The sequence below is a fragment of the Amphiura filiformis genome, chromosome 20, assembly GCF_039555335.1.
Source record: "Amphiura filiformis chromosome 20, Afil_fr2py, whole genome shotgun sequence".
NCBI lineage: Eukaryota > Metazoa > Echinodermata > Ophiuroidea > Amphilepidida > Amphiuridae > Amphiura > Amphiura filiformis.
Genome location: NC_092647.1, coordinates 41,746,885 through 41,768,127, shown reverse-complemented (window position 1 = coordinate 41,768,127; position 21,243 = coordinate 41,746,885). Strand labels below are relative to the sequence as shown.

General features: G+C 37.9%; 1 protein-coding gene across 1 annotated transcript; it reads right to left on the bottom strand.

The window, feature by feature from the left end:
- Positions 1–1,697: 1,697 nt before the first annotated feature.
- On the bottom strand, positions 1,698–19,587 carry LOC140143095 (testis-expressed protein 9-like). Its single transcript, XM_072165144.1, has 10 exons — positions 19,494–19,587; positions 16,303–16,421; positions 15,531–15,594; positions 13,606–13,734; positions 11,779–12,026; positions 10,615–10,814; positions 10,004–10,086; positions 7,545–7,718; positions 5,168–5,437; positions 1,698–4,013 (listed from the first exon to the last, which is right to left on the bottom strand). Exons 1-10 carry the CDS (start codon positions 19,533–19,535, stop codon positions 3,939–3,941), a joined length of 1,404 nt encoding a protein of 467 aa, XP_072021245.1. The 5' UTR covers positions 19,536–19,587; the 3' UTR covers positions 1,698–3,938.
- Positions 19,588–21,243: the final 1,656 nt, after the last annotated feature.

Genomic DNA, 21,243 nt, shown 5'->3' with positions numbered 1-21,243 from the left:
TGTACCTTTTGCATACCTGCCAACCCCAGAAACTCCAAAAGTAGAACACATAATTGAGAGGGAGCAGTGGCACTTGTGCGCCGAAAGCACGTGAACGGCCCGGGTCCAGGGGCCCACTTTACAAATTTGCAATCAAATTTGGCAATACCAAAGAACCATTCCATCAAAGTAATAAATCAATACAGAAAGATGCTTCCTTTACGAGTTATCACTCATTGAAAGTGCTACTTTGCTATATACTTTACATGGAAAGAGGCCATCTTAAAGTCGTCATATTTCCTTAATTACATAACTGATCAAGCTGAATTCCGGATATATGATGCACAGTTGAAAATTAATTTTAAAAGATTTGGTGACCTCAGTCGACCTTTGACCTTGTATGTGACCTTTGACCTCACAAAATTGGATAAAGTATGTAGACCAAACAAATTGGGTTGTGTTACTTAATGTTGTTAGAAGCATGCTTTGTTAAAACTTTCAAGTTCAGAAAATCATTGATCATCATCATCTGAATCTGAATAAACAAAGTGGGAAAGCATCTTGTAGGCCTACACATATTTCTTTAATGTGCATGCATGGTGCGAAAGTCGGGAAGTAAAAGGAGGTCTGAAACCTTCTTGTAGGTTTATTCTTTTGCACCAATAGAGCTAAATAGTTAACTAAATACCTTCAGAAGACATAGCATTAGGTGGTTAATAAAAAATATTAATGTGCATGAAAAATCTGCAAGTCAGAAGAAAATTATTTCGGAAACCATCTTGTAGGCCTATTAAATATTTCTTTAATGTGCATGCATGGTGCGAAAGTCGGAAGTAAAAGGAAGTTGGAAACCTTCTTTTATGCCTATTCTTTTGCACCAATAGAGCTAAATAGTTAACTAAATACCTTCAGAAGACATAGCATTAGGTGGTTAATAAAAAACATTAATGTGCATGAAAAATCTGCAATTGGGAAGAAAATTATTTCGAAAGCATCTTGTAGGCCTATTAAATATTTCTTTAATGTGCATGCATGGTGCGAAAGTCGGAAGTAAAAGGAGGTCGGAAACCTCTTTTATGCTTATTCTTTTGCACCAAAAGAGCTAAATAGTTTTAACTAAATACCTTCAGAAGACATAGCATTAGGTGGATAATAAAAACATTAATGTGCATGAAAATCTGCAAGTCGGAAGAAAATTATTTCGAAAGCATCTTGTAGGCCTATTAAATATTTCTTTAATGTGCATGCATGGTGCGAAAGTCGGAAGTAAAAGGAGGTCGGAAACCTTCTTTTATGCTTATTCTTTTGCACCAAAAGAGCTAAATAGTTAACTAAATACCTTCAGAAGACATAGCATTAGGTGGTTAATAAAAAACATTAATGTGCATGAAAAATCTGCAAGTCGGAAGAAAATTATTTCGGAAAGCATCTTGTAGGCCTATTAAATAATAATTTTTTAATTTGCATGCATCACCGAAAGTCGAGAGAAAAACGATGTAGGCAACCACTTTAACAGACCAAGAAAGTGGTCAAATGATACCAGTAATTCAGTCGGTAGACTAATCTTGCAGCTGTTTATCTTTTTAAGACACAACATTTTATTATTTTGGTCAAAATTCTGGAATACCGTATTTTTGGGGGGTGACCGTACTACCGTATTTATCACGTTTTACCGTACAAAATACGGTGAAACCGTACTAGTTGGCATGTCTGTCTCAGCATCACCCGATAATGAGGACCGATTGTTCCATGAAATGCGACAGGCGAGACTGCTACGCAATTACAGCATATTTTCATGGTCTATCGCATAATCGCGAAAGCACGCAACGCTCTATCGCGTACGCGTATACACGAAGGTACGCAGCGTTGGCGTGATTGTTAGACACGGCACGATCGAACAATCGGCCCTCATGAATATGCGAGAACTTAGATCATACAATACACGGGGACTTTGACTGGTTGTACACGCTCTGTTTCTTTCTCCTCTGTGGCTGCTTCATAATATTGATTAGATTGCATTATTGCAGAGTCACAAATCATAGGGATTTCCAAATACTGAAGAATACCTGATTACACTGGAAGCACCTTACATCATTCCCAGGCATGCACCATTAACAGCATACAGAGACTAGCAGCAAAAATGCCCGGCTTTGCACTGCAAAGAATTCAATAGTGTCACCCTTTTATAATACAGTCAATACAGGCTATATCAAAATGACTATTCTGATTTGGTTTTTGGTTTTTTAAACGCACCATTAGATCCACTTGAATGACCAGAGTTTTAAATATAATGTACAAAGTATTTGCTGTCCAAGTGATGTAATAATCGGATCAGGGGTGTGAGTGACCTCTATTAAAAAAAAGAGGAACTTTGTTCAAAAAAGAGGAAAAAAGAGGAAAAGCACTGAAATATGCTCAAAATGGGCTGAAAATGAAAGAAAAAGCTAAAATTTTGCCTCAAAGAAATTTCCAAAAAAGAGGAATTCAGCTTAAAAGAGGAGATTTCACACCCCTGTCGGATTAACTACCATAGCAATAGATTCAACCTACAAGCAAATTGCACTCATCACCTGTGTATGTCTGCAATCATAGATTGAATACAATACCGCTCTTTTCAATGGTACTAATCTTACAGGTGATCAGCATGATATGAATATTCTATAGAATTACGATCCATGTCTTTATCCCTGCTCTTTGACATCTATGGTTCTTCTTCTTCCTGCATATACGTGCATACCTCAATTTGAGTATTGTCGCACAGGCTTAACGAGCACAGTTTACCTATGCACGATCCTGGAACCTAGGATTGATTGCAGATATCAGAACCAGGGATGGTCCCCCTTCTCTTTTTGAACAGTTCTGACACTAAACATGCACAGGGTTTGGCCCTTCCTGTACACAGGACCAACGGCTTTACGTGACTTCCGAATCACGGACTTCGCACATACACTACCTATATCTGCAGAATGCACGTGCTAAGCAGTGTATGGGGGTAAGAAGAAATTCTACAATTAAATTCTGTGATGTAACTGAACCTAATTGAAGGATTCCTGACCATATAGGAACTTTTTGGGAGGGAAGAGAATTTTCACCTAAGGCAAGCCCATGGCTTGAACCCTCGTCGAGCGTATCTCCCGGCCGGCAGTGCAACGCCTTAACCACTCGTGTACTAGTGTAGCGCGATATAATCAAAAATTGTTTGAACCTATTGCTATGGTAGTTAATTTGGATTATTACATCACTTCGACAGCGAATAACATCTGGTCATTTCAAGTGGATCCAATGGTACATTTCATTTTGATACAGCCTGTATAATTAAAAGGAACGGTTTACAGTTATCTGGGGTTTGTCACTATGACAAAGCCACAAGAATATATGATGTGATCCAACCAAATGAGTCCTTTGTCACTTATATTGATTTGAGTTAAGCCAATAATAGTATTCAACTTCTTTTGTATTTTATCATTCTATGAGCAACAATGACATGGCCATATCTCTGGTCACAAATGGAGTTTTCAGCAAAAATAAAGCTCTGAAAATGGCACATCAAATGAAACTGAAAACTGAACTTAAATTTTGCTCATTGAATTACTCATTTTGCTTGATCACATCACGTATGTGATCTGCCCCCATGAAATAATCGTAAAATCGCAAGTTGGGAGTGTCAAGATCTCTTGGCTGCTAAGTTGATGTTCATTGTTTGACGTACAGGCAAGTTGTAAGTCCTTTGTGAATGCTCCATCGTACTCCATTGTCTTTCACATTGTACCCCATTCACAAAAGACATACTACTGGCTTGCAGAATACCCTATCACAAAGACACACTGCTGGTAACAATGAATCAGCAGGCAGGAGGTATCCAAGCTACCATCTTGTGAAATTAAGCTCATTTTGTAGGAGCAGGTCACAAATGGACTGCAAAGCCAAGATACATGTAGGTGATCACTTTGTTTTTTTGCCTAATTACCCCATTCCAGTGCCTTGACAAATTCTTCTTCTGTGAATGATAACATCTTAGCTGCTTCAATATGGAGCTGAAAAGAACAAGACAAAAAAAACACATGACAATTGAAATATGTTGTGGCAATAAATTATCATAAATTACATGGCTATGTGGTAACAAGCAACTACTGATTATAGATTGAAAACAACTGGTGTTTTCAAATTATTCCAACTGCGTAACAATGCTGTATAAAAAACCCACCTGAGAAATAAAAACTTTAGTTTTTGTATACATTGTAGTACAAAAATTGTAGTACAAAAATATGGTTTTCAATGACCACACTGTGTGACATGTTATGCATTCAAACAATTTGTGTGGGTGTTGCCCACAGAATTAGAGAAGGAGAACCGGGACTTGACCGCCATCTTGATACAGGAATGGAGCAAAAATTGGGGGTATTCAGTTTCCCTCAGAATGTGCTTGAGGCATTTGTTGTCATGCAAGTGCAACATGGATGATGGGCGCATTTGAGAGACGCACTTGTTGCGATCTGCACACGTACTAGATGCTTCAGATGAGAGTCATCATGAGATGCAGAATTGTTTTTGTTTGTCTCCACACACCATCGGCAAGGACCCGAATACCCCCAATTTTCTCCCCATAACTGACCGCACTCTCGTTCTCTAATTCTGTGGTGCTGCCTTACTTCTACTTACAGGTATTGTGAAATAGCTAAACATTGTGGTTTAGACCTTGGAATATCCCTCGGGCCCTTAGGATATTTCTTGGTTCTAAAGCACAATATTTAAATATTTCACAATACCCTCAAAACAACTGATGTGCAGTCTTTAATCTCCAATCAGTGAAGCCACAGAACAATACACACACATGCAACTACCATATGTGACCTGCTACCACAAAATCAGCGTAAAGTCGCAAGGTGTTAGTCACTCAAAACGCCCTGGCTACTTCGTTGGTGTTCACTCACCTAATAAAGCCACTAAGTATGTCTGTATGTCCTTTGTAAATGGGAGTACAATGGGCCATTCACGAAGGATAATACTACAGGCTTGTACAGGTGGCTGTAAACAAATAACATCAACTTAGTCAGACCCAATATCTCGAAACTACCAATTCAACAAAATAAACATAATTTTGCGGCGACTTTACGCTGATTTTGTGGTAGCAGGTCACATATGTTTGCATTGTAAAATTCTGATAGTGTATATCTTTAATTGCACATACCTTTTGTCTTTTGAGTATATCAATGAGTTTTAGCTGCTTTTTAAACCCTGCCATCAATTCACTCTTCTGTTTTTCCAATCTTCTATTCTCAGCTGTCAATTGATCCACTTTCTTCTTCTCAAGATCTGTGGTATCTCTGGAAGAATGCCTAGCTTTCTGTAACTCTGATTTCAACCTCTCGACCTCCTCCAGAGCTCTGTTGAGACGGACTTCAGTGGCACTGTGACTGGTGGCTGATTGCTTTTGATTTCTCTTCATCGAATCTAGCTCCTGTTGAATGGAAAATAAATCAGAAATTGATAAATGAGTTGCTGATCAGTTTCTCTGAAGTATTTATCCAAACTTGTCCCATGAAGACCGCTGTACTTCTACTTCTGTACTCAGTAGGATCCACATGTGGATGTATAGCCGAGAGACTTCGCTGTAGGCTTGCGTACAAAATCTTAACACATATGACAGCTTCCAAAATGGTGCTGTGATACACTCTTTGAAAGTATACTTTGTTTCACATTGAGTTTGGTAGTGACGTCAGTGCCTTTACGTGGTTGCGCGGCAAGCATGTTGACAAAACGCCCTTGTATGCGAAAGTATACTGTCTGCAGAACTAGGATAACATGCATGATACCATACTGTGACCAGCGTAATATGCAGCTGCATCACTACCAAACTCAAAGTGAAACAAGGTATAGACAGTTGATTCTCCAGAACACCACTTTCATTTTTAACACCATTTTCAACTGACAGTGTCTACTGTATGGTGGTAGTTGATAGGGAGTAAAATCTACTCCTGATTGAAAAGAACGTAGCAAACAAGCCACAAAGTTGAGGGTTAGGGCTGATAATACGGTGTATTGAATGGCATGCACACAGTTGATTGCATTGCTTATCATGCGTAATGCGTGACTGGTGCACGCTTGTGTGAATTTACGCGAGCGCGAGTTGGGACTTTATTGACTCGCCCAGTAACAAAAGCCGAATAATTTCCACCTTATAAGTTATATAAACCGAACAAACTTTAGGGTTAGGCTGTTGCTTAATGTAAAGATTAGACAATACACTAAGGGCAGGTACTAGAACACAACTATATCACTTACTTTCTTGACAGATGCTTTGTTTCAAGACCATCACTCTTCCTCTAGGCTTTTCACAGTTGTTTCTACTTGTCTATTGTGTGGTGGTTCTATGTGTTCTCTCATCATACATACATTGCCATCTCTGAAGTCACTTAATTTCCCGAAATTCACTAACTGTGTTTCTAGACCATCACTCTTCCTCTTAGCTTCTCCTGGCAATCCGTTATACCTTTCATTATCAGTCTGTTGAGTGGTGCCTATACTCAATTTCGCATCAAACATTGCCATCTCCAAAGTCCTTTGCCTTCCTGACACCCCCAAACCGTGTTTCCCAACCATCACTCTTCCTCTTAGCTTTTTCTGACAATCGTTTATACTTGTCAATCTCTGTCTGTTGTGTATGCCTATACTCATTCTCTCATATATATTGCCATCACTGGCCCACTAACTGTGTTTCTAGACCATCACTCTTCCTCTTAGCTTTTTCTGACAATCGTTTATACTTGTCAATCTGTGTCTGTTGTGTATGCCTATACTCATTCTCTCATCATACATTGCCATCTCTGAAGTCACTCACCTTCCTGACACCCACTAACTGTGTTTCCCAGACCATCACTCTTCCTCTTAGCTTCTTATTTTAAAATAATTGTCAATCTGTGTCTGTTGAGTGGTGCCTATGCTCATTTTCTAATCATACAATGAAGTCATCCCTGACCCACTAACTGTATCTCTGCTCTCCAGACCATCACCTTTACTCTTAACTTTCTCAGACAATCATTTATACTTGTCAATCTGTTGAGGGGCACTCTGAACTGCCATTCTTCTCTGAAACCGAGTGTAACTGTATCTCTGCTCTGTCCAGACCATCACTTTTCCTTCTGCTTCTCCTAACAATTTATACTTATATATACTTTATACTTATCACCTTCCTGACACCAACTTACTTTCAATCTGTTGAGTAGTGCCTATACTCATTCTCTCATCACATATTACAATCTCTGAAGTCCCTTACCTTCCTGACACCCACTAACTGTGTTTCCAGACCATCACTCTTCCTCTTAGCTTCTTCTGACAATCGTTTATACTTGTCAATCTGTGTCTGTTGAGTGGTGCCCATACTCATTCTCTCGTTATACAGTTCCATCTCTGAAATCTCTTACCTTCCTAACACCCACTGTGTTTCTAGACCATCACTCTTCCTCTTAGCTTCTTCTGACAATCGTTTATACTTGTCAATCTGTATCTGTTGATTGGGGCCTATACTCATTCTCTCATTATATATTGCCATCATCGAAGTCCCTTACCTTCCTGACACCCACTAACTGTGTTTCCAGACCATCACTCTTCCTCTTAGCATCTTCTGACAATCGTTTATACTTGTCAATCTGTGTCTGTTGAGTGGTGGTGCTTCGTTGAAGACGTGTTCTCTCATCATCCATCTCTTTGATTCTTATTTCAAGTTTGCTGTTCTGCTCCTCCTGTCAATGAGAAAAAAGATTACAAAATATGTTGATATGCAATCTGTATACACACTCGCACACATACAAAGCGCAGACCCACACCTATTTGCCATCAAAAAAGGACCATGCACACAATTATCCACTTGTGAACTGTGTGTGCCTGGGTTTTTAATCGCCACACCGAAGACATTTTCCACCACTTCTTCTGCTTAAATTTTGTAAAAGCAAATTATATGCAAAAGTACAGGACAACAGTGGATGTGTTAATACTAACCAATTGCATTTTACTTATTGCCAAATGCAATTTTAAGGTGTTTCTACACTGCATAAGTTTGAAAACCATGGAACATTCACTGTTCAGTGTGTGTCCATGTTTGGTATTTTCATGCAAAAGTCTGTGATTGATGGCAAACACACACCCACCCCCATACACACCCCAGTGGCAACTTGTTAACACAAACCCTCTTAACATGAAGTTCCTGTTAACAAGAAGTATGTTTTACATTCCCAAGCATACATTTCACATGTTATTAGAACTGGATAACATGAACTCCTGATAACAAGAAGTAAAATTTGAATTCCGCACAACTTTGTGTTAATGAGTTTCCACTGTACAATGCACACAAAACAATTCAACTTGTAGTGACTTTTTATTGTATTCATACACTTCTTCAAGCTATTTTCAAAAAAGCCATTCATATGTGTGATATGAACAAACACCCACTACACAAAACAATGAATACAAAACAATTCCAACTGGCACTGGACTGGACTGGAGCAAGGCTTTTGATAAAGTCAGCCACTCTTTGCTCTTAGCCAAGCTTCATCGTTATGGTATTTGTGGTCCTCTCTGGCACTGGATTTCCTCATTTCTTTTAGGTCGCTCACAGTGTGTTAAATTCCGAGGGGCATCATCAAATTGGGTTTCTGTTGAGTCCGGGGTCCCTCAGGGTTCTGTCCTGGGGCCTTTGTTGTTTAATCTCTTTGTTTTGGACTTGCCAAATTTTGTTAGCTCATCGCTCCCCCAATATGCTGATGACACGCTCCTGTACAGACCCATCCAGGCGGAAGATGACATCAACACTGTCCAAAATGATCTTGACAGTATAGTTAACTGGTGCAATATTAACAAAATGTCTTTAAATCCAGACAAGTGCAAGGTTATGAGATTGTCCAGGAGAGTTGGTGTTAATAGATCCACTCCACAGTACACCTTACTTAACAAACCCTTAGGTGTAGTTCATAATTATAAATATCTCGGCATTATGATTTCTTCAAATCTGAAATGGGGGGACCATGTTAAATCAGTCACTTCAAGAACCTCGCGTCTTTTGGGATTTATTAGGCGACTGGTCCGCTGCAATGATCCAGATATTTTGGTCAAATTATATCCCTCCCTCTGCCGTCCAATTCTTGAATATGGTATCCCAGCCTGGCTTCCACATCAAAGTGGACACTTAAAATCCTTGGAAAAAATACAGGGACGTCTGGCACGTGCCTGTATTCCAGCACCCAGGGGAGAGCTTGAGTATGGTGTACGCCTTGAAAAACTAGGTCTGATGTCTGTGTGCAATAGATACAATTATCTTGCTATTTCTTTTATTGCCAAGTGTTTTTACTGCAAGCATGATATTGATCCTTTGGAGTATATTTCCATCAATACTCGTCATAGTAATTCTCTTAAGTTCTCCCATTCTTATGCTAGAACCGATAGTTTTAAATACACTGTCTTCAATCGTTTTCCAGTTTATTTTGATCAACTTCCTCCATCTCTCAAAGACCAATTCTTGTTTAGTATATTTAATTTCCTGGACAATCTCAAAAAACATTTCAAAACAATTAGCTGGAATTCAAAATAGTTTTTAGTTGGGCTTAGGCTTTTTTTTTTTTTATCTAAAGGTTGTGCTTACATTGTATTATCATGCCTCATCTTATGTTGGAGAATGTAGGTAGATTCATCCTTTGCCCTGTTCCCCTGTGCTGATTGTATGTGTTCTTGTGGGAATCAATTAGGTTTAGCCACTTTGAAAGTGACTTTGTCACTATCTGGCTATCCCTGCCAGGGGTTCTCTTGTCCTTTGTTTAAATTGTTCCTGGTTAAGGCATGCCATCTCTATTTTCTCCAACATGGGTCAATTCAATTTCAATTTCTTGCTTTATGACCTTCCATGGCTTACATTTTTATATCTTTGCATGTGTAATTTATATATTTATGTGTAATTTTGATATTGTGCAATATTTTATATGTATATGTGTCTTTTTGCTGGCAAATAAAATGATATGATATGATAACTTATAGTTACCTTTTTGTTGTATTCATGAGCTAATCTGTCCAATTCTTCCTGCATCACTCGAAGCTTGGCTTTAAGGAAGCGAATGGTTGCCTCTGTAATGTACAAACAAAATAACAAATAACATTCTAACCAGTGCATCAAAGGGAAGGCACCATAGAGGCACTACTATTTTCTAGTGGTGTAGAATTTGGATTTTGTTTCAACTTATGAAAATCTTGCAAGAATTCACTTGAATTTTGGCAATAGCATTTTATGAGAATCTTTAGATTCTCCCATTTACTTAGTATTTAGGCTCACAAAAACTATGAGAATCTCATTAAATTCACACAAATCAGTTTAGGAGAACCTCTGCAAGAATGGATTCTTGGATTCTCATCGGATTTCTGAGCATGTTCTGGTGGAGTCAAAGTATAGGCAAAAAAATGTGCAAGCTATGATCTCAAATCACAGTATCTAATCAACTTATTACCATTCAGCCCTTTCTCCTCTTTTTAAAATTTTGTTTCCCCTCCTCTTTCCTCTAACTGGATCCATGACTGACTAGTATTTCTACACATCACCTTGGGTTAGCAACCGAGTACTGAGTAGAAACACATTAAGAGATGTTTCTAGTGTCTTACCTGAACCCATCCCTTCAGCAGCCTGAGGTAAGATGTCATCATCCAGTGTCTCTGCCGTCAGATCACCATCATCTAATCGACTCTCTATTGCATTGAATGTGTCGGTTAGGGAGAAATCACCTGCTGCTGAGGACTCCCCTGGTATAGCCACATCATCAACCAAATTTATGTTGGCAGTTCGAGATCTTGATTTGGCGGCACTAAGAAAAGAAGGTAATTACGGAAAGAGTGGATTATACATGTAATGTGCACCTTTTGTTACACCCTCATGTGCAAACCAGCAACAAACTATTAGGCTATTCCATCTGAAATCCACACAATCCCTATGGAAGACATGACCCTCCACTAGTTTGAATTTCAAACGAGGATACCTAAATGGGCAATTTACACCCCATGTGTGGGAGATAAACGGCATGTCTTCCATGTGGGGTGTATGTATCTCAACTGGAATAGCCTATTGCCATAAACAAAATTTGCCTACAACTGAGTGAATGGGTGATTCCATTTGAAATCTACACCCCTGAGTGTGTTTTTCCATAGGGGTTGTATGGATTTCAACAAGAATAGCCCATTGTCATAAATGAAACATACCAAAGATTCAGATGTTTTAAAAATCCACACATTCCCATCTTCACCAGAATAACAAACATTTCTTATGGATATATTGAGATCATCTTTGACCTTAACTTCCTGTGGTCTTCTATAAGGCTGGCATTTTCGGGCGGGTATTCGGGTACCCGCCCGAGATTACATTACCCGGGCAGGAAATACCCTGCCCGGGTACCCAAATTCAAAAATTTTTATTTTTTTTCAATTTCGGTACCAGGTTTACCCGCCTGAAAACGCGCCGGTACCCGGGTACAAAATTACCCGAAAATGCCAGGCCTAGTCTTCTATTTACCAGGGGTGGTGGTATTACATGGGGAGGGGAATGAGCCACATCATCTACACCAGGTAAATGATTATTTTCAAAAAATAATCGCTATAGCTCAGCGATGTAATTATCAAAATATCCAGGCAAAAGTGATTATTCTATTGTTGAATGTTGGACAATAAAGCTTGTATTTACACAGTCTCTATAGAATTGATAACTCAGTGACAATATCTTGAGTTCATCAGTATGCAAAATTCACAATGATGTGTACAAAAATCTTATCTTCATACCTTGTGGTTTTCTTGGACCTTGATGATGGTCTTGCATTTGCAGATGGTGGTCTTGCATTTGCAGATGGTGGTCTTGCATTTGCTGAAGGTGGTCTTGCATTTGCTGAAGGTGGCCTAGCTGCATTTGCTGAAGGTGGTCTTGCTGCATTTGCTGAAGGTGGTCTTGCATTTGAAGATGGTGGTCTGCTCCTTGATGATAAAGGTCTCTTTTCTTGGGTTTTCAGATTTGTGGAAGATATTGTGGATGGCTGAGAAAGGAAACAATTTTTTTTAAATAGTACTTCGACGTAAGTAATATTTATTAGTATCATAGTATTCTGACATTGAAAGAAAAAATAAAACCTATTTTTCGTTTTTATCATGCATATTTCATTCATAGGTGGGTTTCTTCACAAATGCATTGCATTAATGCAGCATATCACTTTGATTTCATAATTAATGTGAAAGAATCCTCATGAATTTGGGAATACATAAAATATTAAGGCCAAAAAAAAAATAATGGTTTGTCTCAAAGCTCACGAGTGGTTTGAAAACAAATGCGAAATGCGATTTTCTTTTTCTTTTTTATTCCTGACTTTTCACGGTATTTGGAGAAAAAAATGCGCGCACGAGCTTTGAGACAAACCTTCTTTTTTTTGGCCTAATCAAAAATTGATTTCCAACAACAATAAAAACCATGCTATCTTTTTTTTGTTGCTAAGTACAAAAGACTATCTTAACTAAACCGATTGAAGAGGTCAGTTTTCAAATAATTAGGGGAATGGATGCAGAGCATGAAAAAGGATGTAAAATTTGAAAAGTAGCAGCCTAGAGAGCATGTAATGGAATGGCCAAGATCTGGAAGTTATCACTCCCAGTAAGACTCAAATAATGCTTATTCACAGCAAGTGTAGAATCTGTTCTGCTTAATGGAACAGTCAACCCCATATTTGCGAAAAAACTAGATGGCTGCTATACCAGAATGCTGGGGTCAATGTGTAACATCCACTGGGAACAGCATATAATTATAAACAAATAGAGAGCTAAATGGAGATTTTCCAAAGCTTCAGTGGCGGTGCCACTGGGTACATGAGGGGGAAATTTCCCTCCGTCGGAACTCTTGCCCCCCCTGTTGCCCCCCAGTAAAAACCAAAAATTATGAAAACATCCACTTTTTGCTGCAATTTTGCGCAAAATTTGTTGATTTTGCCCCCCCTGAAATTCACTTTGCCCCCTCAATGCCCTCCCCCCGAAAAAAATTCCTGCTGCCGCCACTGCAAAGCTTACAGACAAGATCAGAGAAAGAAAGACACGGTTCGCTTGCTTCTGCTAAACAAACAAGACTGAACCTGCATTTGAACTGGTTGACTGGATTCCAAAACATGAGAGTAGAAAAACATATATTGATCTCCTGAAGGCAAGACACTGGACTCAAGTCCCCTCACATTGAGACACTGATGCAAGACAAAAAGATCTGGAGGGCTATCACAGTTCAAAGACACCACTTGACATAGGCCAGTAGGCATCTTAACTTTAACCCAACCATGCCCATGGTATTTTTGCTATCGGAAGGGAAAAAAGAAACAAATTAAGGAGAGAGGATGAACAAAGAAGTCACTTTGTACCCCCAGGATTCAAAATTCAGACCCCTCACATGCCACGCAGAAGATCACGAGCCTTTAGCCACAGGGGTTACACTGGCCCGGCCAGTGATTCCCTATGACTTAGGCCCGGGACTTAGGATGATTGCATCACGTGGAACACATGCACATATTGAGCTTTTATAGTGAGCTCTGGTTAGGTTAGGGTTTTAAAAACAAACTTTTGACTTGCTATATATGTTTTTACCTTAGATATATCATCTGATACTAGTGGTTCTGTATCAAATATAGGTGATGGAGAAACACCTGCAGATTCTCTCAACTCTTCCAGCTCAAGTTGAGTCAAGGATCGACTTAATATCTCTTCTTGTTCTCTCTGGAATTGAAAAGAATAGAAGTAACTTTATTACAAACAAAATTAACTTGACTTCTATATATTCAAATTCAGCTAAAGCATTTTCCACCCTGATGTGGTAGTGACGTCAGTGTGCATTTCCTTAGACACAGCTGCAAGTCGCTAGTGTTCGCTCAACCGCTGGTGTACACATGCATGCGCTTAAAAACACCGCATAGATGCACACGAGAAACAGCTGCCTCAATGCTTTGATGTCACTGCCACATCAGGGTGGAAAATATTTTAGAATTAGGTCCTGCTATATGAAAGAAGTTTGTTTCATGATATCTGAAAAAAAACCCACACATATTTATATCATATGTTCAAATTACAAAATATTGTACCTTTTAAGTGAATTGAACACACAATAGTATGAGATATTCATATCTAAAGTTAAAGTTTTTTGATGTTTGCCTCAGATTTACATGAAGATTTGATAAATGAAATTGGCCTCCTTTTTCTTTCGGCCGCATCTGGACAATCCTCTCCATGTTGAAGATTGCCATCTAGTGACGGAGGTGGGTATTTCGCTGGTTGCAGTATCAAATCATGCACCTACAGTAACATTAATCATGCAAATGGGAGGTTTGATGCACTGATGTCACTGTCAAACTCAAGGTAAACCAAAGTATAGATGAGTTGACAAATTTGTGAATATTCTCAGTCATCCAGGTAGATAAACATAATAAAATGAACATTGAATCTGTTCATCTGGACTTACTATTTTTTGATAGTCATATCATCAAGTGTGTCAGGTCAATAGTTCATCACCTGATCAGTCAGCCTGATCAATCGTCTTGGATGAGACGCGACACTGTCGCTATCAAAATATAGTAAGTCTAGATGAACAGATTTAATATTCATTTTATTAGTGGAGAGTGTACGCTTAAAGTGACAGTGCTTAAGTTATCACAAAAATATTGTACACATAACCAAGCATAATGCTATGCGTAGAATGTGTTACAGCGCTTGACCCATTCATACCTGCCAATATTGTAAAAATAAAAATCTGTACAGGATGCGCGCGAAGCACGCGCTCACGGTAAGGGTGCATATTTGCCAACCTTTGGAACTAAGGTCAGTGTCTAATTAGAGTGAAGCGAGAAGCGAAACAAAACTTTGGAAAAAAGAAGAAGTTATAAACCCTACATTACTTGTTATTCAAGGTTGGAAAAAATTTCAAAAAAATAAAAATAAAATTTTTTAAATTTTTTAAATTTTTTTCAAAGTTTTTGGCAACTTTAGAGAACCACTGGACCTATTCTGAAGTGCTAGGATCATTCACAAGTAATTTGAAAAAAATTTCAAAAAAAAAATTACAGTTTGTTATTCTTAACATGTAAACCATTAACTAGTGTTTACCTCTTCATGTATCACATATTATAGATGCATTGGTTTTCCATGCATTTATAATATGTGCTGCATGAAGAGGTAAATATATGATTAATGGTTTGCTTATTAAAAATAACAAACTGTAATTTTTTTCCAATTTTTTTTAAAATAACTGTGAATGATCTCAATCAGAACCTCAATCGGAATGAATCCAATTAAATCGGAATGGTTGTTAGGTCTGCATTATTACAAATAAAGGACCCTCGTGTGATGTGTTTTAACAAATCACAGTACCCGATTTTGAATAATGGGTTGTGAGGGTAATAGAATTCTATAACCCCAAATTATTCCACCATGCGGAAAAAAGATGGTAGCGAGTCCTGATTCCATTTTCACATAACAAGATCAATAGAAAAAAGTACTTCTCTAAACTAGCAATTGCTTACCATTACTTCCTCTGCCTCTTGTATCAAACCGGCGGTTTTAGCTTCCAGTTCTGCATTCAAGCGCCTTGACAAATGTACAAAATTGAAAAAATTAATTATAAATTAATAATATAGAATTCACAGAATGGTCCTTATGAATCACCCCAATTTAGATTCCGATTCCAATGATTGCAGCAGTTCAGAATATTTTCTCACTTAAGTGGATTGATTTTGAAGGAGGAAATTGGTTCAGGTGAAATCATTTCTTTTCACAAAGCCAGATATGATTTCCATATTTCCCCTTAAGTTCAAGTTCAGACAGTCATGGGCTAATCCATTTAAAATCCACACTACCCCTGTGGAAGATTTTGGAAATATCTTCCACAGGGGGAGTATGTTTTTCAAATGTAATTAGTCAGGGTTAATCATTTTGAAACCCATACTCCCCTGTATTATGACTTTACCTATTTCTTCCACAACTGGAGTGAGTATTTCAAATGGAAGTTACACAACTGTCTATTTTATTTGAAACTCATACTCCCTCTGTGGAAGGTATTTCCAAAATCTTCCACAGGGGTAGTGTGGAATTTAAATGGAACATCCCAATGTACTGCCAGGCCAATATAGTTCGTATAACACTAACAGATAGGTAAGACTTCTCACAGGGTGCAGCTTCTCCTCCCTTATTAACCCCTCTTGCTATGCCACCAGGCTGGTTACTTGTACTTTGAATGATTACCTGCCTGAATCAATAACTACTGAAAAAAGTTAAGGTACACCTCATTCTGCTTACATGTATTCCTCTTCTCTGCTGAGGAGATCCTTGGAGCCACTGCTTGACCCTCCCAGAAAACCGCTGCTGGATGAAGGCCTTGACCTCTGACCCCCACCTGAGGATGAATATTTGTTCACCTGCAGAAAATCAGAATAATTTGCAATCATAAAAATTACTAGGAGGGATTACCGAAAAAGGCGAATAGGGTGCAACTCTACCAGTCTTATTACAAGACTGCCCTACCCCAACCCTTACCCTAAGGTTCCATAAACGAGGACTGGACTCTTCGGTAATTGTACCAAAATTACTAATCACAAAATGGAATGAAAGTTAAAGCAATATTGTAACTTTTTCACAAAAACAGATATTTAATTTTTTCCACAAATTGTTAGTTTCACTATACTTGCCCTTTTTATTTTGAGCAGAACAAATGAGGGAAATCAAAGAAATAGCCACATTTTCATTCCAGCGCCTATATCATCAATGTATCAGTCCATTGTTAATGAAGTCGGTTGGGCCTAAAAAAAAATTGTTTGATTGGCGTAACATAAAACAAGAGCACCACTGGTGCTGTAGCTCATTTGTTATGGGTTATGGTCAGGAATACCATGCATAGCTATGTATAGCCATGCATAGCTATGTATATCCATGCATAGCTATGTATAGCCATGCATAGCTATGTATAGCCATGCATAGTTATGTATAGCCATGCATAGCTATGTATAGCCATGCATAGTTATGTATAGCCATGCATAGCTATGTATAGCCATGGATAGCTATGTATAGCCATGGATAGCTATGTATGGCCATGTATAGCCATATGTAACCATGTCATAGCCATGTATAGCCATATGTATAGCTATGTATACAGGGCTGCCAACTTTGAAAAACACATTTCAGTATTCTCAAACCTCAAAATCACCATAGTGCTGTGATCAAGTAGAAATCAGCATTTTGAAAATATACTTACGGTTCTCAAGATATTTCTTTATTCAAGGCATTTATTTATTTGTACCTTTTGCTTGTCGAGTATCCTTTGATTTTATAAAATATGCACCATCGGATAGTGAGTGCCACTGACACTTTCCGTCCGAATTTTCCTAGCTAAATAAGTAACAATCATGAACAATCATGCAAAGATCGCTCCCTCAAATTACTAGCTCCATTGCTCAAACGATGTAGCAAGAGAAAGTAAAAAACATAGACAAATTTAGACTACGGTTATAGTTCATTTGCTGGCAAATGAGCTAAAAAAATTAGGGTAGGTAGGTAGGGATTAAATTTTTTTTTTTTTAGTATAGGCCCCCTATTCAAGGACATTCTTTGTGATAAAAAGTTATGCAACTTTTAAAGCTGTAAATCAAGTTTCATAAAAGCCTTGGATCTTTTTTTCTTCTTTTAAAAAAATTAAATTAATTAAGTTTTTTTTTTAGTCTAGGGTCGGGCCTATAGGTCGGGTTACGTCAATCAAACAATTTTTTTTAGGCCTGGGCTCAATGTGTCGAACATAAATATATGAACATCATGTAGATTCATGTGTACAACAAGGCTAGTGGGTGTACAACCCCTGTTACTTTACTATTCGGTGAGGATGGCAATCCTTGTCTGTACAAAAGTTTAAGAGAGGTAGACAAAAGACAGTCAAAACTGTTCCAGTTATCCAAACACCATGAACACTCATTCACATACCAGGATGGGCCACAATAAGAGTGATTCACACAGCATGAATAGGGGATTAAAGTTCTGAAGTGTTACCGTGTGCTACTTTTGTTCAGTTCGCCGTCAGGATTTTGAAGGGAAACAGTTCAGGCCCAGAACATGATCATGTTTGTAAAATGAATATTTCGTTCTGGGACTGTTATTCAGACTACAACAAGACCAATTCTCTGACAACTGTGGCGATTGCAGAAGAACTTTTTTAAAAGGGCTTTTATTAAAATAGAAGCCCTTGCTGCTTGCATTGCAAGCAAACCATCTGGGCCTGTAGCTTTGTTGATTTTTGTATTATCCAGAAGCTTCTTGACACTAGGGGTGGTGACTGAGTGGTGACATTCATACAGAGCCAGCATTGATAGGATACTTGACTTGCCCCAGACTTGCACATTTTCTAAGTTGTCATTCAACAACTCTTCCTATACCTTTGTACAGGAGCCAACCGTTGTTAATCTGTGATGAATCCAGGGTTCGATTTAGGGGGGTTTTACATGCACAAATGCATGTAACTTTGGCTCTGTGCATGTAGAATTTTGCCTGTGCATGCAAAATTTTGTGTTATTCAGCCCATTTTGAGGAAAAAATCAGAGTTGTGCATGTAAATTTTATTTTCTAAATCGACCCCTGAATAAATCCATACTTTTACTGTAGCGTATACGCGAACGCGAGCGAGACAACATGTTACGCGAGAGCACATAAAATTCGTCATGTCTGGAACCTTTGTGCGTATGCAAGCTTACAAGTTGAATTCAGTATTTTTCAGGTAGCGGCTAAACATTGCCGTTTTATTCTGTTGTTTTATTGCTGATATCAACTGAGAAATCATCAAAGTTTTTGTAAGGCTGAGTGGCAATGATTAACTGACATTCCTCGTGAAATAATCATGAATTATACGATCTTTAGCTTCTTTTCGTTGTTGAAAGGGATTCAATCATGTTTCACCGTTGTTCATCACCGATTAACAACTCGCGTCCGGCACGTCGGCGTGGTTTTCTTCGCTCAGGCAGCTAAAGCTAAAGAGATATCAATTCGATCCTTGACTCAGCTCGCGAAGTAAACCACGCAGACGACGCGGACGCATCGTTGTTAATCGGTGATGAACAACGGTGAAACATGATTGAATCCCTAAGTGAAAACTGATTGAAATTGGCGATCAAAACACTTGCTAATTTTGCTTTCTCTTCTGCGGTGAATGCTATTTGATTACATTTCTAATCTGTGGCTGGACGGTTACCACTGCGAGAACACTTAATTTGTAAAAGGAAATCTACAAAATATTTAACATTAAAATGTCAAGTAAGTATGGTTAATTATAATTTAGTGTCAAGTTAGGTAAGCTTAAAAATAAAAAAAAAATGTACTTGTTCACTTCCTTACTAAATATAACCCGATATGTACCAAAATGCACTGCCCAAATTCCACATATATTTATTTTTTGTAAAATAAGTTGACATTGTCAAGCACTTGGATTATATTGCAAATTTAACAAATCCTACCTTTCCCCGAGCTGCAGCTCCGGATCCAGTGCGTTCCGCCATCTTAGTTGTTGATGTTAGCAACAAAGTTCATTGACCTCTCCACTCTCCGAGAGGGACGGTCAGAAAGTATTGCATACTTCAGAAGAAAACTGGTGTACAGTTTATTGCATTGTAGGCCAAGTCACTAAGTACCAAAAAAAAAAAGAAAAAAAAAAAAAGAAAGAAAGAAGAACAAGAAGGAAAAAAAAAAACCCAGAATTAAATTCCAAGTCAAGTCCAAATCCAATGAAAAAGCCGGGCTTGAGACTCTGGCTTTTAGAGTAGACCTACTCCCCCCGAGGCTACTCCCCATTGATTCTAGAAAAATACAGCACTAATATTTTGGGATTAAGAAAATATTATCAACTTCTGCCAAATGAAACATAGCTCAATCCTAATCATTCATACTATGGGACATGGGCATTTATCTTTCACTTTCGTAGTCCCCCTCTTGGGTATGTACAACCAGAGAAGATGAGAAACTTCTCTGGTACAACATTAACTTGAAACACAACAAATCAAGAAAAATCTGAATTAGGCCTAATATCCAAAAAGTTCCCGCATTTTACTTAGCACATTTAGGAGTTATTTAGGGTTTAAAATGTGTTTTTCGTGATGTTTTTTCCATTTTTGCCCACTTGAAATTTCAAATATTAAAATAGCTGTAATAGACATTTTTATTCACTAGTGTTAGAAATCCATGTGTAACATCTACAATAGAAATGAAATTTCTAGCTACTCAATTAATTCTTTTAAGTTACAGCTATATTTTAATATTTGAAGTTGGGCAAAAATGGAAAAAAAATCATGAAAAACAGATTTTTAACCCTAAATAACTCCTAAATGTTCAAAGTAAAATGCGGGAACTTTTTGGATATTAATTCAGACATATCTTTTCTCTTAAATTTGTTGTGTTTTCATGTTGTACCCAAGAAGGGACTACGTAAGTGGAAAACCAAGGGCCATAGAGACGCATGGCCTTGTTCTAACTGGCATCAAAAGTTAAATTTCACTATTTAGCCAAATTTATAAAGGGCCAAAACATACATTTTAGGGCTTTTTTCACATGTTGTGACAATCAAGTAAGTATAAAGACTTGTAGGTCTACGAAAATGTCTGATAACCACAATCATTTAATTAAAGTAACACAAAAAAAAAAGAAAAATAGAGCAAAATTTCAGCACATAGGGCCTAATCAAGATTTTGAATGCTTAGTCTAAGTCTTGTTCCAAAGTCTTTGATTTTTTGTGACTCGATTGTCAGAAAACAGTGCCGAAAATGCATGCTTTTGGCTTTTCCCAAAAACAAATTAGTAAAATAGTGAACTTTGTCTTTTATCTCCAGTTAGTAGGCCTACAATGAATGATTGGGAGTGCTATGTTTCACTTTGCAGAACTTGCTAATATTTTTTTAATCCCAAAAAATTAGTGCTGTATTTTTCAGAAACTCCGTAGTCTTCAGTACTTTTTAGTTTAGGCCTACCACTCCGTCCACTAGGCCCCCTAGGCCATATTTTAGGTAGAAAACATAGTTAAAAAATTAAATTAGAAAAACAGAAGAAAAGAAATGCGGTAAATAAAATTGCATCCAAAATAGCTCAAAATGCGTATGACCTTCAGAAAACAAACATGTTTTTTGGCTAAGCAGAAAAACAACTTGTGGCTGCAAAATGTATTTTTTAATATTTTGGATCTCCGTTCCCTCCCTCCTCAATTTCTGGGATTTAGGT